Source organism: Salvelinus namaycush, chromosome 9 (genome assembly GCF_016432855.1).
Source record: "Salvelinus namaycush isolate Seneca chromosome 9, SaNama_1.0, whole genome shotgun sequence".
In the NCBI taxonomy this organism is placed as follows: domain Eukaryota; kingdom Metazoa; phylum Chordata; class Actinopteri; order Salmoniformes; family Salmonidae; genus Salvelinus; species Salvelinus namaycush.
Genome location: NC_052315.1, coordinates 39,074,001 through 39,095,339, shown reverse-complemented (window position 1 = coordinate 39,095,339; position 21,339 = coordinate 39,074,001). Strand labels below are relative to the sequence as shown.

General features: G+C 42.2%; 1 protein-coding gene across 1 annotated transcript; it reads left to right on the top strand.

Moving 5' to 3' along the window:
• The first annotated feature begins 1,067 nt into the window (after window positions 1–1,067).
• Window positions 1,068–17,290, top strand: LOC120054047 (guanine nucleotide-binding protein G(i) subunit alpha-1-like). The gene is made up of 9 exons (XM_039001414.1): window positions 1,068–1,496; window positions 12,830–12,872; window positions 13,057–13,198; window positions 13,668–13,825; window positions 13,934–14,062; window positions 15,167–15,296; window positions 15,656–15,809; window positions 16,455–16,646; window positions 16,900–17,290. Exons 1-8 carry the CDS (start codon window positions 1,379–1,381, stop codon window positions 16,643–16,645), a joined length of 1,065 nt encoding a protein of 354 aa, XP_038857342.1. The 5' UTR covers window positions 1,068–1,378; the 3' UTR covers window position 16,646; window positions 16,900–17,290.
• Window positions 17,291–21,339: the final 4,049 nt, after the last annotated feature.

The window sequence follows — 21,339 nt, the reverse complement described above, 5'->3', positions numbered from 1 at the left end:
TGTATCCGCTACATGATTTATGTTAGATAGTTTTCTTGACGGAACATTGGTGGAGCACTTCAGAGATGCGTCTCTCCAACAGCACCATGGAGAGGCGCGCTGGGAATGGACAAGCAAAATATTTAGCGCCCCTGCCTTTGACAAAGTGTTCACTGCTTATCAAAGGGCGGCATCAGCGCTCACCTTAAAAACCCATATGGCACTGGTTGAGAGAAATTGTCATTGTTTTGGGGCAGAACTATGTGAGGTTTTATGTGTTGATGTTGGAGATGCGTCTTGGTCAGTTTAGCTCAGAAAATGCTACCTTCGTCAATCTGCCGCCATAGGCGACCACCTAATCCTGCCTAAGGAGCGGGCCGGCCGTGCCTAGGATCCATAAAAACATTACAAAGTTTCATCATCTAAATGGCTGAGCATCTATACTGAGCACAAGCCACCCACCGCAGCCAACAAACAAACATCAGCCAGGCAAAGCCATTTATTAACTCAATGCCTAATCTCCATTAGTCTCCGTTAACTCTCCATAATCCATTTTAGATTACACTGGCTAGCATCTCTGGATCCACTCCATAGGGCCTACACATTCAACCCCCAGCATTGGCGTTATAATGCATATCATCACATAATTGAACTATAGTGTGAATTATTTGCATCGTCAAAATTAGGATTTAACATTAATGGAATACAATGACTATTATGGTGCAATAAATAGACCTTTATCCAGATATCTACACTGTTTGTTGGCTATATACTCATATCTCTGGACCAGGCTCTGAAACCTGGCACTGCACTATTAGGTAGGTAGGCTACTTTCTTGACTTCTGCATTTCTGTAAAGATAAAACAGAGATAGATATGATATTGCATATAATGCACCCAACTGCTTTTTGAACCTGTCATGTATGTTATAAACTCACAGGTACAAAATGTTGCCTTCATCTCAATGGGTTCTGGGCATCACCTCAAGAGAGCAGCAATATTATCAGTTTGGTGCCAGACAGAAAATATAATTTGATGCGGGTATTAAAAAGTGCTGCGCGCTATCACGCATGCGCATACATTGGGTATTTGAAGAACAGGAAACAAACCTTTCAACAGCTCAAAAGCGTAAAGAAACGTGAAAATTGTGAACACTGCCGAAACATCAGAATACGTATACATCGGCAGATAACAGAGATAGAAACAGGAACGAAACGTTGTTTTCAAGTGAAGTCATTTTAATAGTGCTGCTGAGAAACAATTTGTTTCGCTCTAGCCTGGGTGCGAGGCAAGGGTTGTGTTTGAATCTCCGACTCGAGGGAGGCGCCCTCCTTTTAGCTTGTGCATGTTGAACATTTTATCTTTTTAACTTTTACACCTTTTGGGGAATCTGCTTGAAGATGGGGTGTACTCTGAGCACGGGTGATAAGGCGGCGCAGGAGCGCAGTAAAATAATCGACAGGAATTTACGGGACGACGGGGAAAAAGCAGCACGGGAAGTCAAGTTGCTTTTGCTCGGTGAGACCAAGACGGAGTGTCGAACGAATGTTTGAATGAGAAGTTAGCTTGCTGGCTAACCTGAGCTAGCTTATATTGCTTAACTATATATCTAACAGTTTTATACAGTTGGTGTACAATAGTGTTGATAATTGATAGTGTTAACATTGACAACTTTGCTGAATGAAATTAAATTGAACAAATCCAAATTGCTAGTTAATGTTAACCTAGTCAATAGCTCGCTAACTAGCTACTTAGCTAGCCCTGTTGGATAACAAACTACTGGCCATGCAGCTAGCCAACTACCCCATCCATAGTTAGCTTTTAACTGGCTAGTTAATCTCTACGGTGTCACGGCTAGCTAACTGTAGTCTCAATCAGGGCCCCGTTTCCCTATAGCGATGGAATGTATTCTTTCGAGTGTTTTTAACTATGCATATTTCCTACAACGGCCGAAGATGTAATGTAATTGCGTTTCCCAAAACACCACGCAGAGAAATCGATCGTTAAGTGCTTTGTTGGAGCATGTCTTTACTGATGGGGTCGAAAGCGAGATGAAAGGGAGCGCTGCTCTCGGATCATCTTTCTCAATTCAAATATTTCACACTACTGACGACGGAACATCTCCTAGAGTTTACCCAATACATTTCATAAGTCACCGATTTGGAACATTGTGCACATGTTAGGCTACACATCATGAAATGGGCATATATTGAGACAAATCAGACAGTAGCCTAAAAGAAGCAAGTAACTCAATTGAACATTAAATGTATTTCAACATGCTTGAAATATGCCTATTTTATATTTTAATGTAGTTCATTTTAATGAAGCGTCTCTATATACGTCGCTTGTTTGTATCAGTTGCAGACATCGGCAATATGGTATTGGTAGTCAACTATAGTACTCGGCGGCCACAGAGAGACGGATAAACCATGTTATTCTATGTTTAGCGGAGATCTTTGTATAAAGTGACGCGGGAGGGCAGGAAAGCAACAAACGACACATTAGTTGTACTTTCAAGAGAACTGGGAGTGGGGAAATCGAGGTCAAATCGTCCGTGATCTTAGAGGCCGAAGTTTCCGAGTCGGATGACCGGGGTTAAACGTTTTTTCCCATTTTCCCCCCCATTCCCAGTTGTCTGGAACACAGGTCTAAAGTCGGCCATTTCCGAACTCCAAGTTGTTTTGGACGTGTATTGGCTGTTCTAATGCCTAGTTTACGTCGACTTGTGATGTATTTCATTACGCCGTACATCTTCAGTCTTGCCTCGCTACCGAACGTAAAAGTGTCGTGTTTGTAACGCAAGATGGCGAGCCTGGCCATTTCATTCATGGCAGGATAAATGTATTGTTTCAGGTGACGATAACATGTTTTTCCTCAACTTGTTTCTCTAACTCCATAGGAAGTCAAGCTAGTTAGCTAAAAGCTAGTCTAGGTTGAAGATACCATTGTTTATTATGATGGTAACGACGTTTGTTTTTGGTTATAGTTATTAGGTAGAGGTCGCTAGCTACAATGGTATCTTCAGCCTAGCTTTTAGCTAACTAGCTGATCTGCATTGTACGCTAGCTTGACTTGCTATAAACTGAGGGAAAGTATCTAAACAAAACATGTTTTATTATTACCTGAAACTATATATTTATCCTGTGTTGACAGTTTGCGGTGGAATACATGAAGTTGCATGTATTTTTTAGAACTATAAACTAATATTTTCAGTAGCATATTATTTTTCCAGTAGTATATGATTTCTTTCATTACTGCGTCCTCTAGCCACGTTGCCACAGAGAATGACACAGCAGCGTTGGTGATATGTCGGTGACTGTGTACATTGACCTGGCCTAACCTCAAATTCCAAGACTTTGACAGCCTTAGTCCTGTGGCCTGATGAGTTTTTAATATAGGGCTCATAACATTTCTTTAACGTAGGGCTCTGGTAGCATCAGGCATTCATTTTCATGCCGATCGAAGCTCTAATCAAATCCAGACATTTATATGCCGGGATAATATTTTATATATTCTTGGGATGGAACATTTGTAAAACAAAGTATTCAACCGTAGTTGAAAACACAATTTTTAATTTCCAAACTTATTTGAGAGCAAAAGTGCAAGGGCAACAATATACTGTATTTGGTGCCACTGTAGTGAACGCTAGAATCTAGTAGCAGCCATATGACATATCACACTAGCTAAAATGTGAATCCATAACAATCTCGCTGGAAATGGACACAGATTCTTCTACTCTCCTTTTTGATATAAATGATTCCCACAGCATAAGAATACGTTTCTCCGTTTGCTTCCCAAATATACTTATATTTTGTGTATACTACTGAAATATTAGATATGTTTTGTATTTTGCAATTGTGTCGCTTTTGGTTTTGTCCATAGGGACTGAACTCAAGCTCTGAATTTCTCCTTTTCATTAGAATTGTTTTTTTCCCCCCCTGAGTGTTTGAAAGTGAAACCTGAAGTCCATGCGCACTGTCTGTGTGATGTGTTTACATGCAAATACTCTGCATCCCCAACCTGGCTTCCCAGAAAATGTCCATTGGCAGCTCAGGCAGTCTAGAAGAAGTGTGTACCATTGTGCACGTTTTAAGGCACATTCCAAGGAAGATGGATAGTGTCATGTTTATGATTCTGGTCTTGGGATGTTTTTTTATACATTTTGTCAATGTAACATACAATGATTACTAGCGCTCATTAACAAGCTACAGTACATTTGCAAGAAGTGCAACCCAAAGCCACTGTAGGAAACTTCATAATAGATCATTTGGATGCTAACATGGAACTCTATCTACCAGTCTTTCTTCCCTAATCTTGTGATTTTAGCCTGAACTTGGCTGGCCAAGATAACTGAGTATGTCACTTTCCTCACCCTGTTGGTTGTCTTGAGTCTCTACAACAGGCGGTTGGCGGTTGCTTGGCAACATGCACGGGCTGGTTCACATTACCAGCTGTGAGGGAAACTGTGGGCTAAACAAATGCAACTGGGGCATAATGAAGCACTCTCACCTGACTGCTTCTGGAAGACCTAGCACGGTTAACCAAACTCGCCTGACTCAAAGGCTTGGGGATGAACGAAATGTTACCTGGGCAGTGGCTCTAAGACGAGGCATGATGACCCAAACTTACATGGCTCTAAGAGTATGGGATGAATCTAACTTACCTGCCTACCCCTATGAGCCAGTAGGGTCTTTGGCACAAAGTAGCTTTCCCCAACCATTAGGTGCTCTGCATCCCAGGCATGTTCCAGTCCAGGTCGTGTTAGTTGCCGTATCAGATCTCACACCTGGGGCACAACGCAATGTGTGTTCTGTAGGGCTATCTTGGTCGACCGAAAGTCGTCTGTTCTTTCAACTAATTGATTGGTTGAAATTTTAAAACGTGTATTTTTCCATATAGGCACACCCTGTGTTTTCAAGATTATACTATACTGAACAAAAATATAAATGCAACAATTTTACTGAGTTAAAGTTCATATAAGGAAATAGTCAATTGAAATTAATTAATTAGCCCCAATCTATGGATTTCACGACTGGGCCAGGGCGCAGCCATGGGTAGGCCTGGGAGGGCTTAGGCCCACAATCTTAGGAGCCAGGCCCACCCACTCAGAATGAGTTTTTCCCCACAAAGGGGCTTTATTACAGCCAAATACTCCTCAGTTTCATCAGCTGTCCGGGTGGCTTGTCTCAGACTATACCGCAGGTGACGAAGCCGGATGTGGAGGTCCTGGGCTGGCATGGTTACATGTGGTTGTGAGCAGGGCTCACAAATAACTTTTTTCCTCGCCGTCCCAAAATGCAATTTCAACTGTCCCAAACGGAACTTGAACAGTGACAAATATATCTTTTTTATATATGCCAACATGGGTCTAGGTCATTTGCAGTGCTTTTAAAGTGATTGGTGTATTTCTAAAACAGTCTATATATGAAAACAGAACAATAACCATTACATTTAATTATCATTGATTAATTTAAGATGTATACAATATCTCAGAGAACAATGTTATTGTGAACTGGTTACTGAATAAACTTAAGTTAGATACGTTACATCCTACCACCAGCTGCCCCATTTTTAAACAACATAACTCAAAAATATACAATAAAGAATGTGTGTGTTCCCCAGCCTTCACTTTCTCTGCTTCACCCTCGCCTTGACCTGGTTGAGAGCCACCACTTGCTAGCAGCCATGATCTAAAATTAACTTTTTGGTACACCAGTCACTGTGGCAGATGTATTTTTTAATGTATCTAGCAGCCACAAAAAAAAAATGTTAGCAGCTAGAATATATTTAGCTGAAATTACACAAAAATGGATTAGCATGCATTGTAAGGTTTCTAAAACAATACATTTCTTAAGTCATGTGAAATATTTAATTTTTTTCTGATCCTAGCCTTTTAACCAAAATATCAGATGAGACAAATGTTCACCTTCCACCTTTTAAGGGTGGGAGGTTACCGTGGTAATGCGACTCAAGTCATGTTTGTTCCTGAGCGATTGAGTCTGACTAGTATCCACGTTGCTTCTCTTCCCTAGCATTTTGAAAGTCTAACATTGTTTTGTTCACAAGCTAGGTTGTTTTTCAATAAAAATGGCCAAGGAACACAAGGACAACGTCTCACTTCAGTAGACTTACATTTCAAGTAAATTCAACTTTTATGCCTGTGTGCAGCGCTTTTAAAAATGAATCTGACTCTCTGCTCTTCATGTGTGCACGCACAGCCCCCAGCCAGGCAGTGTTGCAGCGCAAGGCAGAAATACTTTGCACATTTTAGTGTGCATTTGGTTCAGGTCAGGGAGATACAACCATAATCTCTAGAATATCATAGGAGCTAGCCATAGCCTACATACTATGCAAATGCACACGAAACCTCAGCTCTGGGCCGGCGGGCCCGCAGACAGGTTGGGAGAGTAAAATGTGTATACTAATAGGCCTATTTGCTCAACATTGGAATGATATTATACATTTCCATAACCAAAATATTTAAATTTGCAATGCCTAGCCAGCCATATCATCGTTTGAAACCTGGACGTTTTACATAGCCTATCTTACCTTGGCGCCGGAGAGGATGGCTGCTGTTTTTATTGGCTCTTAACCAGCGTGCTATTTTGTTTTGTTTTTTTCCGCGTTGTTTGTAACTTTATTGTGTATATGATGTTGCTGCTACCGTCTCTTATGACCGAAAAGAGCTTCTGGACATCAAAACAGATTACTCGCCTCGAATTGGACAAATATTTTTTTTCTTTTAATAAGTCGGACGGGAAGGATATACTCCAAACATCCGAACTATTACAGACTACAAAGGGAAGCACAGCCGAGAACTGCCCAGTGACACGAGCCTACCAGACGAGCTAAATAACTTCTATGTTAGCTTCGAGGCAAGTAGCACTGACACATGCATGAGCGCATCAGCTGTTCCGGACGACTGTGTGATCACGCTCTCCACAGCTGATGTGAGTAAGACGTTTAAACAGGCCAACATTCACTAAGCCGCAGGGCCTAATGGAATACCAGGACGTTAACTCCGAGCATGCGCTGAAGAACAGGCAAGTGTCTACGCTGACACTTTCAACCTCTCCCTGTCGGAGTCTGTAATACCAACATGTTTCAAGCAGAACACCATACTCCCTGTGCCCAAGAACACGACGGTAACCTGCCTAAATGACTACTGACCCGTAGCACTCACGTCTGTAGCCATGAAGTGCTTTGAAAGGCTGGTCATTGCGCACATTAACACCATTATCCCAGAAACCCTAGACCCACTCAAATTTGCATACCGCCCCAACAGATCCACAGATGATGCAATCTCTATTGCACTCCACACTGCCATTTCCCACCTGGACAAAAGGAACACCTATGCGAGAATGCTATTCATTGGCTACAGCTCAGCATTCAACACCATAGAGCCCTCAAAGCTCATCACTAAGCTAAGGACCCTGGGACTAAACACCTCCCTCAGCAACTGGATCCTGGACTTCCTGACGGGCCGCCCCCATGTGGTAAGGATAGGCAACAACGCATCCTCCACGCTGATCCTCAACACCACTGTTGTGTCATCGGAAAACTTAATGATGGTTTTGGAGTCGTGCCTGGCCGTGCAGTCATAAGTGTACAGGAGGGAACTGAGCCCGCTAAGGGTGCATGCTCAATCCCCTTCTGTACTCTCTGCTCACTCATGATTGCACGACTCCAACGTCATCAAGTTTGCTGATGACACAACAGTGGTAGGCCTGATTACCAACAACGATGAGACAGCCTATAGGGAGGAGGTCAGAGACCTGACCGTGTGGTGCAAGGACAAAAACCCATCCCTCAACATGATCAAGACAAAGGAGATGATTGTGGACTACAGGAAAAGGAGGACCGAGCACGCCCCCATTAACATCGACGGGGCTGTAGTGTAGCAGGTTGAGAGCTTCATGTTCCTTGGCGTCCACATCACCAACAAACTAACATGGTCCAAGCACACCAAGACAGTCGTGAAGAGGGCACGACTAAACCTGTTCTCCCTCAGGAGACTGAAAGTATTTGTCATGGTCCTCAGATCCTCAAAGTTCTACAGCTGCACCATCGAGAGCATCCTGACTGGTTGCATCACTGCCTAGTATGGCAACTGCTCGGCCTCTGACCGCAAGGCACTACAGAGGGTAGTGCGTACGGCCCAGTACTTCACTGGGGTCAAGCTGCCTGGCATCCAGGACCTCTACCAGGCGGCGTCAGAGGAAGGCCCTAAAAATTTTCAATGACTCCAGCCACCCTAGTCATAGACTGTTTTCTCTGCTACCGCATGGCAAGCGGTACCGGAGCGCAAAGTCTAGGTCCAAGAGGCTTCTAAACAGCTTCTACCCCCCCCCCCCCCCCAAGCCATAAGACTCCTGAAGATCTAATCAAATGGCTACCCAGGCTATTTGCATTGCCCCCCCCCCCCCACGCTGCTGCTACTCTGTTATTGTCTAAGCATAGTCACTTTAACTCTACCTACATGTACATATTACTTCGACACCGGTGCCCCCACACATTGCCTCTACCGGTACCCCTTGTATATAGCCACATTGTTATTTTACTGCTGCTCTTTAATTATTTGTTATTCTCTTTTTTGGGTGGGGGGGGGGTATTTTTTTAAACTGCATTGTTGGTTAAGGGCTTGTAGGTAAGCATTTCACTGTAAGGTCTACTACACCTGTTGTATTCGTTGCATGTAACAAATACGATTTGATTTTAATAGCCTACAGCCAAAATCTGACCATAGAAAAAAAGCAAAGATTTCCTGATATGCCATTAAAACCAGCATTTATTCTACTGTCCAAAGGCAGTAAGGCACAATCCTTGTTACATTTTCAGATATTCCCTCTAAGTTTCTACAATTAGGCTGTATATCCATCTGTCGCAATAATAGAAAACGCTCGCATCAGGTGCGTGTTTTAGAATGGTGTTCTCCCATAATAGCATTTTGGAACATTCACGCAAATGGCTGAGACGCATTGCTGCGCTTGTAATGTAAATTATTCATAGTTTATCAATTTTTAAGCTAAATGTTGTGATCTTTTTCATCACTCTTCTTTGTTTAAACATTTTAGTATGGCACCACTGCTGTATGCACTTCTGCAGCACAAAGGTGTTTAGGGACCGGGGAGAGAATGCAAGAACTTTAAACTACTATTTTCGGGGCAGAATTTCCAAAGACATCAGTTTGACCGGTTTGTAAGTTAATAGAAGGTTGTGAAAACAACCCAACATATTTCTGATAAGATTTCAGTTTGGCTTGGATGCATATTTTATGTGGTTTGAAATACGATAAACTTGCTTATAAAGATTGATACTAAATGTGCATTCACATTCACTCAAGATGCTGAAAGAAATCACATTTCTTCACTCGTGTTCCTGAGTAACGATTAAGCTTACATTTTGGTGTATCATTTTACTGCAAGAAATGGTCCAGATTTCAGTTCCCATTTAACCCCTCTGAACAGTAGGCTACAGTTCCCTTGACGTGCCATAGGCCTGCGTGCCTTCAGAAAGTATTCATACAGTGGCTTATTCCACACTTTAGTTGTTACAGCCTGAATTCAGAATCTATTAAATAGTCTCACTCATCTGCACAGTACCCCATAATGTCAAACTGAACAATCTTTGGTTGTTTAATAAAAAAAACGTTTTTTGCCTGCATTTGGCTTAGGGGTGGACGATATGAAGTAAAATTCAAATCACTATTTTCCACTGTCCGGACAATAACGATATACTGTCCAATTAAAAAAATATATATATATATGAGCCCTTCAAAGTTTATAAATGACAAAATATTGCCTTTTTGTTTCTGTAAGGTTAAGTGGGCAATGCACTTTTATTCGTCTTTTTCTGTGGCGAAACTGCACACGTGAAAAAAGTATACGAGTTAAATATGCAGTAAAAAAAAGTTCTCAGGGTGTAAAGAGTATTTAAACTTTTTCCTGACAAATATAAATGCAGTCTTTCAGCACAACACCAGTCATTATGAATTTAAGTTGTAAACCTTTTCAAAATAACTTCTTCAAGCCTTAACCAGACAGTCTATGTTTCTCAGTTCACCATGTAACAATTCACTACCTCTTCACAAGTTCTGTGCCAGGAACACCAGCCTATTGACAGTTTCTGGCTTCAAAGTTGCCCTGTGGCTTGTGACCACACTGCCCCCAGTGCTAAATGCTATCTGAGGGCCAACTTGTGGCAGGGATGCCTAATGTAAGAAGCTCCCAAGACTCTACATGTTTGCTCATTGTGGAGCAGTGGCAGCTTCTTTCTCTCTCACTCTGGTCCTCTTCAAGAGCGAAGTCTCCCACGGCTGTGTTCCCTACCAGGAAGGCTTCTGTCTCAGAGGCAGCTCACATTCACCTCCACCAGCTTCTCAGTGGTCATGTAGGTGGTCTTGAAAGCTCCAGAAAGGTCGCCATGGTGAGCAGCTCATCTGTTTCAGGGTCGGTGTATTTGTCATTCAAGTAATTTAGGACCCTCATCTTAATCTCTCGGGTCAGTTTGGCTTCGCCCTCATTTGATTTCAGAACCTCGTCTTGAACAAATGGAGACCCGGCTTCATATAGGAGACACACACGTATGTCTCTCCTGACAGGGCGTCTGTGAAAAGCTGGACGGGCTTAAGTGCTGCCGTGATAGATTCAAAGACCTCAATGTCTTGCCAGGAGGGTGCAAGGTGCAGTCACTTTAGTTTTAGTTTTTTCTGCTGCCAGGACTTGTGTGATGGCCTTTTCCTGCTCCAGGACTCTTTCCATCTGCAGTCGGGATTCTGTGATGTGCTTGTAGAGGGGCAGGCTCAGTTAATCCTGTGCTCTTGTCATGGCCTTCTGCCTCTTCCACCTCGGAAAATGTGCTGACCACTTGCTCACTTCGGTGTCCTGGGAAACCCGAAGTTCGTTTTGGATGCTCCTCTCTGAAAAATAAAATGGTGAGAAATAATTACATATGAATCACAATCATTCAATATAAATAACATTGCATCTGATGTAATTACAACAATTTACAGCATGGACACTGGACACGATTACAATTGAATCCATCTATAGATTTAGATACAGCTGTAGTGATTGTGAGAGCTATGTTGCTTTAGAAGACATTTATTGAGTAGGCTATTTATTATTGAAAGAGGATATATTGAAACCATAGGCTAATGTATCAGTTATAAATAAAAGCAATGTAGTCCATGTAATGTTTGTATATTGCACACACTTACAAATTATAGATTTGCATAGCTGTATATATTCGGCTTAACGTATAAGAAGGATCCGGCAGGGTCGTCAACTATAACTTTTAAGGAGTACAATAGTTCTGTATTAAGTTATTTTTCTACCTAGTTCTGTTTTGGATGTTGAGACTTACCAATAGCAATGTGTAGTCTGAAACACCCTAGTCTTGTCCATTTGTTCAGCTCCAATGCTTTGACGGTGTTCTGTCGGTAGTCATACATACTTTGCGCTACTCTTTCAAGCCCCAGGATGAAAATGCCTCCCTCAGCACAGACCAGTCCAGAGTAGACTTTGCGAGTTCACTGTCATGCAGCCTCTGAGTGTTGGAGGGAAAATGGAGCAGAGCTTCGCCACAGGCATGCTTGTAACTTTACAGCGAAGACAACTGCTTGTCTCTAGCCTAAACGATGCTTGCTTCCAGCGCATTTTATAGAATTTCACAAACCATGTTGCGGGCCGTTTTAAATTAATCCCGGGTCGCCGATTTATTGTTTTGATAACAAACGTTGTTATGTTACCTAGCTAACAGCCTGTTAACTTGACAATAGGTTTAGGCAAATTTTGATTTGGCACAGGAAAAAAGGAAAATGGTCTGCTACCCATGAGTAGTGCTTCAAAAAGTAGTTCATATAGCCCTAAACTATATATCAATTTCTTTCTGGTGCGTAATGTTTAAAAAGGGAGCAATGTGTGTTTGTGAGCGACAGGTGTGTATGAGAGTGAGGGAGCAGGTGTGTGTCTGTTAACTGGATGAAACCTTCACTCTTCAGTTTTCTCCTTACTGACACAATGACATGAAGATCATTTATGCGTGTGTATCACAGGAGGTTTGTGGCACCTTAATTGGAGAGTACACGCTCGCGGTAATGGCTGGAGTGGAATGGTGTCAAACATGGTTTCTATGTGTTTGATGCCATTCCAGCCATTTATTATGAGCCGTCCTCCCTTAAGCAGCCTCCACTGATGTATATTCCTTCCTCCCATTCCTCCAGCCAAATCACAGGTAGGCCTTTGCAAATATTATCAAATCAGCCATTCTATCCAGTATTCTATTATACACTGAACAGTGAAGTTCAGTTCAATGTGTAGTATTGAGTAGAAGTGTGCTTTATTTGATTTTTTTCTCTCCTCACTGAGGTATCGCGATACTACTCAGTATCATGATACTTGGCCTGGTATCGTTGTAAAACACTATTGTTTTTTATTATTGTGACATTCCTACTCATATCAATCTTTGCCAAAGTGGATGTGATGCTGTGGATGGTGTACACAACCAGTTAGCCAGAGTATAATGTGGGATGCTAAGTCTTCAGCATGCCAGAGCTATAAGCTCATTGGTAGGAAGATACAGTTAATTAATCCTATTAAACTAGAGCCTGACGAACTCCCTTTAGGGCAGATCAGACACTTGTTTTCCCAACACTGAATACCTATGAGCTACTCAGTCCCTGGACAGGTTAGTCTCATAGGGCCTTGTGCAAAACGTGAGTTAGGCTTACATGTTAGGATCTAGCCCAATAGCTCAAGTCAAAACAGCCATGAATGAATGGAGAATGTTAAGTCTATCACTCATTAATTGGCCTCCTCCCTTCTCTTTCCCTCTGTCCCTGTCTCTCTCAGGTGCTGGGGAGTCAGGGAAGAGTACCATTGTCAAACAGATGAAGTAAGTTTCTCGTTATCTAAATAGTTTACGGAAATGTTCACTTTAGGTGTATCAATGTCGTTCCATAACACATTTGAATAACAGGCAATAGGCCTAGTTGTTTGTTCATGCTTTCTTTCTCTCTCCTGTTGTCCTACTCTGCCACGTCTTGCTACTTTCCCTCGCTCTCTCCCTCCCCTCCCAGGATCATCCATGAGGCGGGCTATTCAGAGGAGGAGTGTAAGCAATACAAGGCGGTGGTGTACAGCAACACCATCCAGTCCATCATCGCCATCATCAGAGCCATGGGGCGCCTCAAGATAGACTTCGCTGAAGCAGCCAGAGCGGTGAGTGGAGTAGGACACTGGGAGATCTACACACTGATTCAAGAGCAGTTTTGTGCTTTTATTTTTTACTCCTTATAGTTAAGATGAGGTTTTGTGAGGGCAAGCTGATCCTAGATCTGTGCCTGGGAGTTCAGGAGTGGTGGTTAGTCTATTGGGTCAAATGGCAGGGGATAGGGTTTGGCTATAAGAGGCACGGGGAGGGTTAATGGTAGTTTTAATGGAGAGGTGAAGAAAAGTAATTCCCAGCTCAACCTCTAGCCCTGACCTCAAAAAGATACAAATTTGTGCTATTTCATAGATGGAAAAAGTTAATGGGTGGAAGTAAACAATATAGCTCAACTTTACCCAGCCAGGTTACCAGAAGGTCTGTGAGGAATCTTAGGTTTAAAACAATAGGGAGAATGTCTGAATAAACCCTACCTTATTGCTTCTGCCTCCTAACCGTTAGTTGTTTCATGTCCCCTACCAGGATGATGCTCGTCAGCTGTTTGTGCTGGCGGGATCGGCAGAGGAGGGCTTCATGACCGGTGAGCTGGCCGGAGTCATCCAGCGCCTCTGGAAGGACGGGGGGGTCCAGGCCTGCTTCGGCCGCTCACGAGAGTACCAGCTCAATGACTCGGCTGCCTAGTGAGTATCACAGAATCCTGCTTCAGAAAATACACTAACCTCCTCCACACAACTGCAACATTCAATAAACTGCTAACACTGACCTCCCTATCCATCATTCTCTCCCAGTTATCTGAATGACCTGGACAGGATAGCCCACGGAGCGTACGTGCCCACCCAGCAAGACGTGCTGAGGACCAGGGTGAAGACCACCGGCATCGTGGAGACTCATTTCACCTTCAAAGACCTCCACTTCAAGTGAGACAGTCCCCAGTGTACCCACTCTAAGGGTGCATCTCTATAGTGTCTGAAACCACCTCATTTAACAGCTGTGCTCCTTTTTGACAAACACCAATGTTACACTAGTGTATACACCCTTGTGTTATACAATGAAAATTGTGACAGTAAAGACTTGTGAAGAACAGCATCAACAACCTCTGCATAATCAAAACAGCTACTTTGTGAAAAGGTGTTAATGTTCAGTTAGCCATTATGTAAAAGACCAGTGGCCTGGCTTTGGCCACATGTGAGAACAGGTATGCCAGCGCCATGGTCCAGTGATGAACGTGTGCCGGCCCACGTAGATGGAAACAGAAAAGTCTGAGCCTTGTGGGTAAAACACTGAGGTAAATCCTGTATGGAGATGCGCCATAAGGGGGTCTCAACAGGCGAACCGAACGAAGGTGCTCGCATACTCACTTAAAATACCTTTCGCTTGGAAAAACTAGAACAAAACAACAATAGTACTTGGTCCATTTTGAGACACTGTAGCCAGTATACACTTCATCAAAGTCAGAATGGATCTAAGATAACTCATGAAATCTGTCATTAATTTAAAAGTTTTTGCCAAGGAGATCTTAGTTGTGAAATTTTACATCTTAAGATGTTTGGTGTAGTATTTCCCAATGGCAAAAATGTCCATGAAAACAAGTCGTCTCTCGTTGAATGACAACTAAGACCTTATTGAAGAATCCCTACAGTTGACCAATCAGACGAAGGGGCGTAGACTTCAGCCCCCGACTTCAACTGGCCTCAAAAAAAAAATATCTGTGCTCGAACAGCCCCCCAAAAACCTTACCGACTTCCAAAACTAACAGAAACGTCAGAAAATGTTATTTGCACAAACTCTTCCGAACTGTTTTGGCTGGGAAGCATGCGGACGCCTTAAGCCAGCTGATGACACCCTCTAGTCTACAGAGGGTTCAGTTCAGGGCTAAAGTTTGCCAGCTGTAGTGTTCATGAGGAGTGTGATGGTTTGTGAGAGAATGCAAAACGTTTAATGTAGAGCTGTTTGAAAATACTTTTTGAGTATTTGTGTTTGCTCATGCATACTAACAGTCCGTATGTGTGTTTTCTCCCCAGAATGTTTGACGTGGGGGGTCAGAGGTCCGAGAGGAAGAAGTGGATACACTGCTTTGAGGGAGTCACCGCCATCATCTTCTGTGTGGCACTCAGTGACTACGACCTTGTGCTGGCCGAGGATGAGGAGATGGTGAGACTCATCCCTTGCTCATCAGTCATTGATATTGCTCTCCCACACTCCCTCTCATCCTTATACACTCTCACTCACGCTTCGGTCATCTTTCTCGTCTCATGTACTGCAATCCCTCAGTCATCTTTCATTCTTTCTCATATGAAACAAGTGTTCATTTATCCACAGATCCAGTTTCACATTTTCTGCCCCTATTGCGTCAGGAAGACAGAACTACATCAGAACCATAGCAACAGTTGTGAAATATGTTTTATATGCCTTTTAAAAAAAACATTATTTCAAAGAACAAACTTGTATGGTGTGATACCCACAAACATGTGTAACTAAAAGCATTGTGTGGTTGTCTTTTTGTCCCTCAGAACCGGATGCATGAGAGCATGAAGCTGTTTGACTCCATCTGTAACAACAAGTGGTTCACAGACACCTCCATCATCCTCTTCCTCAACAAGAAGGATCTGTTTGAGGAGAAGATCCAAAAGAGTCCTCTCACTATCTGTTACCCGGAGTACGCAGGTAAGACACACATATATGTATCACTATCAGCTACTCTACAAATCATCTTGAATCCCACATTTTAGTGAAACTGTGCTAAGCCTTGCTCAGGTTGAACGCACAGCGAGTTCCAGGTCATCTTAATCTTCACAACGTGACTCCAATTATCAGATCTCACCACACCTGCAGTCAATTCTGTTTTTCCTGTGTTTTTATATCATACTGTAAAACAGCTGATGAAACTAACACTTCAAAAGTGTAAAAACAATTGTTCAGTGTTATTTCCTGATAGTTGCTGGTTGAAAATACAATCTACACAGGACCTTCTAATCAGCAGGTTTGCATGGGCGGAGGTTACAGCTTTCCATGGTGACATCACCATGTGCTTAATTGTTTAATAGGCCAATAACGGCTAGTTTTCAGTTCTCTCCACTCAGGCCACTCGCAGATAGTCTGAGCAAAATTCTTGCTTGAGAAATATTTAGCTAACAAGCTATTTTTGCCCATATTTTATTTTTATGGAAATCTATAACGGAAATTGAAATAATTGAAATTGAAATAATGGCTGCATAGGGCCTTTAACATCTCAGGAACTCACAATGGTGAAGGTAAAAGACTAAACTAATTTATGGCTGTCTCCCTTTGTCCTTGCCCCGACTTTCCAAGGCTCCAACACGTACGAGGAGGCAGCAGCCTACATCCAGTGTCAGTTTGAGGACCTGAACAAGAGGAAGGACACCAAGGAGATCTACACCCACTTCACCTGTGCCACCGACACCAAGAATGTGCAGTTTGTCTTCGACGCAGTCACCGACGTCATCATCAAGAACAACCTGAAGGACTGTGGCCTCTTCTAGGGTAGTCTGAACATTAATATATCTTATAACATGTTAGAGACTCAATGTTCTTGAAAGGCAATTACATGTTGTAATAATAAAGGGGTTGTATTAAGACTTTCTAGAGTCTGGCCTGGACAGATGCTCAATTCCAAATCAGCCTCTCTAGCCTGATGCCATTGTGTAGGTCTGAAACGATTGCATAGGCAGTATGGCATGGTACCTAGTATATCATCGATGTTCTCTAAACATTGTTTTACCTTCTTTCTGTACAGGCAGTGTGGTGGCCAGCGTGTGTTCAGTGACCATTTTCTTTGGGACGTCTGTGGCTGGAGGGGGTTGGATCATGGACACTTTGTAGAGAACCTCACTTTTAACCTCTTAACTTTAAACTCAACGTTTTTAAAATGCCATGTAGAAAACGTTTGTCTAAAATATTTGTACAACTGTCACTATGGCTGGAGTTTTTCACTGTTTTTAAGATGTTTTTGTTTTAACCGGTCAAGTTATTTAAAAAAAGGATGGAGGGTGGCCTTTGCATTTGTTTCTTCTAGGAAAGGAATGGACACATTTTTCTGTTTAGGTACTTGTGCCTTTGCATGCCTTAGTTCCAGTGTTTTGGGCTAAATGGTAGATGTTATAATTGAATACCCCCCCCCCCCCACACACACATACAAAAAAAAAGTCTCAATATTTGGGTTCCGTGACTGATGGCTTCTGAGAATTAGTGTCCATGGAATTAATGAAAAAGACCAATTTTAAGACCAACTTGCTCTTGATAGACCAATTCACACTGACACTGTGAGCGTTGTGTGCATGACTGTGTGTGAGTGCCTTTGCTGCATCACTGTTTGCTTGTGTGAATGTGTGCAGCTGTGTGCATGAATGTGTTTGAATGTGTGTGGACATACAGTACCAGTCAAAAGTTTGGACACACCTACTCATTCAAGGGGATTTCTTTTATTTTTACTACATTCTACATTGTAGCATAATAGTGAAGACATCAAAACTATGAAATAACAGATATGGAATCATGTAGTAACTAAAAATGTGAATCAATCTATTTAAAATGTTTCTTTGAAGTAGCCACCCTTTGCTTTGATGACAGCTTTGCACACTCTTGGCATTCTTTCAACCAGGTTCATCTGGAATGCTTTTCCAACAGTCATGAAGGAGTTCCCACATGCTGGGCACTTGTTGGCTGCTTTCATTCACTCTGCGTTCCAACTCATCCCAAACCATCTCATTTGGGTTGAGGTCAGGTGATTGTGGAGGTCAGGTCATCTGATACATCACTTGCCTTGGTTAAATAGCCCTTACACCGCCTGGAGGTGTGTTGGGTCATTGTCCTGTTGAAAACAAATGATAGTCCCACTAAGTGCAAACCAGATGGGATTGTGTATTGCTGTGATAGCCATGCTGGTTAAGTGTGCCCTGAATGATAAATCACGACAGTGCTTTGCTGGTGACACTATCACACCACCACCTCAATGCTTCACGGTAGGAACCACACATGCAGAGATCATCCGTTCACCAACTCTGCATCTCACGAAGACACAGTGGTTGGAAAACAAAAATCTCAAATTTGGACTCATCAGACCAAAGGACAGATTTCTACTGGTCTAATGTCCATTGCTCATGTATTTGGCCTTAGCAAGTCTCTTATTGGTGTCATTTTTAGTAGTGGTTTCTTTGCAGTAATTTGACCATGAAGGCCTGATTCACTCTGAACAGTTGACATGTCTGTTACTTGAACTGTGTGAAGCAATTATTTGGGCTGCAATTTCTGAGGCTGGTAACTCTGGGTCTTTCTTTCCTGTGGTGATCCTCATGAGAGCCAGTTTCATCACAGCGCTTGATGGTTTTTGCGAGTGCAATAGAAGAAACATTCAAAGTGCTTGAAATGTTCTGCATTGACTGACCATGTATGTCGTAGAGTATTGGACTGTTTCTCTTTGCTTATTTGAGCTATTCTTGCCATAATATGGACTTGGTTGGACTATCTTCTGTATACCAACCCTAGTCACAACACAACTGATTGGCTCCATCGCATTAAGGAAAGAAATTCTACAAATGTACTTCTAACAAGGCACACTTAATTAAAATGCATTCTAGGTGACAACCTCATGAAGCTGGTTAAGAGAATACCAAGAGTGTGCAAAGCTGTCAAGGCAAAGGGTGGCTGCTTTGAAGAATCTCAAATATAACATATTTTGATTTGTTTAACTTTTTTGGTTATGACATGATTCCATATGTTAATTCATAGTTTTGATGTCTTCACTATTATTCTACAGTGTAGAAAATAGTAAAAATAAACCCTTGAATGAGTAGGTATCAACTTTTGACTTGTGTACTGTAAGTACAAAGGGACTTAATTACTTTTACTTGTCATCCTTTCTGTCTGGTTTCTGGAAAAGTGACCAAAAAGTCAACCTAAAATGTAATTTGACATCACATCGTTGGGGTGATGTTGGGGCGGTAACATTCCTACACCAAATCATTTTAAAGAAACTTTGAAAAGAGGATGACAACTACAGCATTGTAGCAGACAGGATCATAGATATAACGTGCAAAGCTAGACAAAGGGATGGGTGGGAGTGCACTGTTATGATGATGACTACGATATGATTCGTAATGGTTTCAGGTTACATATCTGCCCCCACCCCTCGGTTTCCATTGGATGGGGACGTTAGGGGACTAATTTCCATAATTTTGCTAATAAATAGTTGCTGTGGTGAAACCACAGCATCCTTCACAATGATGACCTGTGTTTCTTGTTAATTTTGGGAGACTGAAAAACAAACAAAAGACAGCCACCTTTTGGCTTGCAACATTGACATAAAATAAGTATACCAAACATTAGGAACACGTTCCTATTATTGAGTCCCGCCTTTAGAACAGCCTCAATTCATCAGGGCATGGACTCTCCTAGGTGTCGAAAGCGTTCCACAGGGATGCTGGCCCATGTTGACTACAATGCTTCCCACAGTTGTGTCAAGTTAGCTGGTTGTCCTTTGGGTGGTGGACCATTCTTGATATACCTTGATATACATTCTTGATATACGCAACGTTACAGTTCTTGACAGACTCAAACAAGCGCGCCTGGCACCTACCACCATACCCCGGTCAAAGGAAACAAAATATTTTGTCTTGCTCTTTCACCTGTAATGGCACACATACACAATCCATTTCTCCATTGTCTCAACTTAAAAATTCTTATTTAACTTGTCTCCTCCCCTTCATCTATGCTGATTTGAAGTGGATTTAACAAGTGACATCAATAAAGGATCATAGCTTTCACCTGATCAGTATGTCATGGAAAGAGCAGGTGTTCTTAATGATTTGAAGTGGGAAATACACCACAAATTTGCATTGAACAATACATGTGGTAATTTATAACATTAGTTCACAGCTCCCTCTATAGGTGATCAATGCATACTGCATACTATACTGCTGGTCTGTTGTAGTAGTACATTAACATCAGTGATTTTTCTTCTGCAAAAAAACAAGCACACAAGGAATCCTCAAGAAGACTAAACTGATGGGCATCACGGATACATTCAGAGGAAGTTATCCACTCAGTTCTTCTACATATACAAGACAAACCTAGAGCTAAATTTGTAGATATGCCATACAGCCATTATGACTTGTTACTCACTTTGTTCTCTAGCATACACTTTAACCCACATGCATGTCTGTGGCAATGGTTGGTTGGATTTTGGTCCCTAGACCACTCAAGTCTCAACAACACCTTTCCCTTGTGTAAGTTCAACTTCTCAGGGACCACATTATGATAAAGAATTCTGCATGCACACATATCAGTAGATTGCTATGACACTGATGTGGTTCCTGAGAGTTTAAAACTATTTTCCAGGCATTGTGGTCTATCATCTAAAACAAGACCAAGTCAATAAAAACTCCCCAAGATGCCATACGTACCCTACTTCCTGGTAAACACGTGCTTACAACTCAATGTGTTGCATGGCAATAGATTTTTCTGTTTTCTAATGTTAACTAAGTTCAGTTTGCTTTATTGTTTGCTAAAGTAAGAACACTTAACTACTGGATTCACCATATTTCAGATAACTTTCATTGAGTCTGCCTGTGTCGGTGTGCCAAGTGATAAGACTGGAGAAGTGAACAGACCGCTAGCTGCAAAAAAAGATCTATGTGTAGATTCCATTTTACGTGTGAGCGATCCTGGGAAGTGAACCCACTACCCAGGCGTTACAAGCGCCATGCTCTTATCAACTGAGATACAAAGGACCAGTAGGTGAGCAGCCTATCCTTACCCTTTGGTACAGATTGCACTAAAGTCATGGTGAGAATAGCAAAGAGAGTAATGTTTCCGTTGTCTGTTGCAGATCTTTCTGCCTGATGGTTGGTGGACATCCCTCCTGCCTCAGCAGGAGGAGTGGGTAAGCCAGGCCCTGTTTCAGAGGGACAGTTCTGGGAACGTTGAGTACGTTCCACCAGAGCTGCATTTTTTTCCAACCATGACCTGCTGCTCATGTTCCCAGGTGATTTTATTTATAATAACGTTTCAACCCTTAGGACTTCATCAGGCATCCACATCCCAAGTGGGGGTGGAAGGTCCTATATATAGAGGCATAACTCAGTACTTTCACTTCCTGAAACAGGAGGTAAAAAATATATAACAGGTTCACAATATTAAACATTCAATGTATCAAAATATATGATCATACACAAGGAAT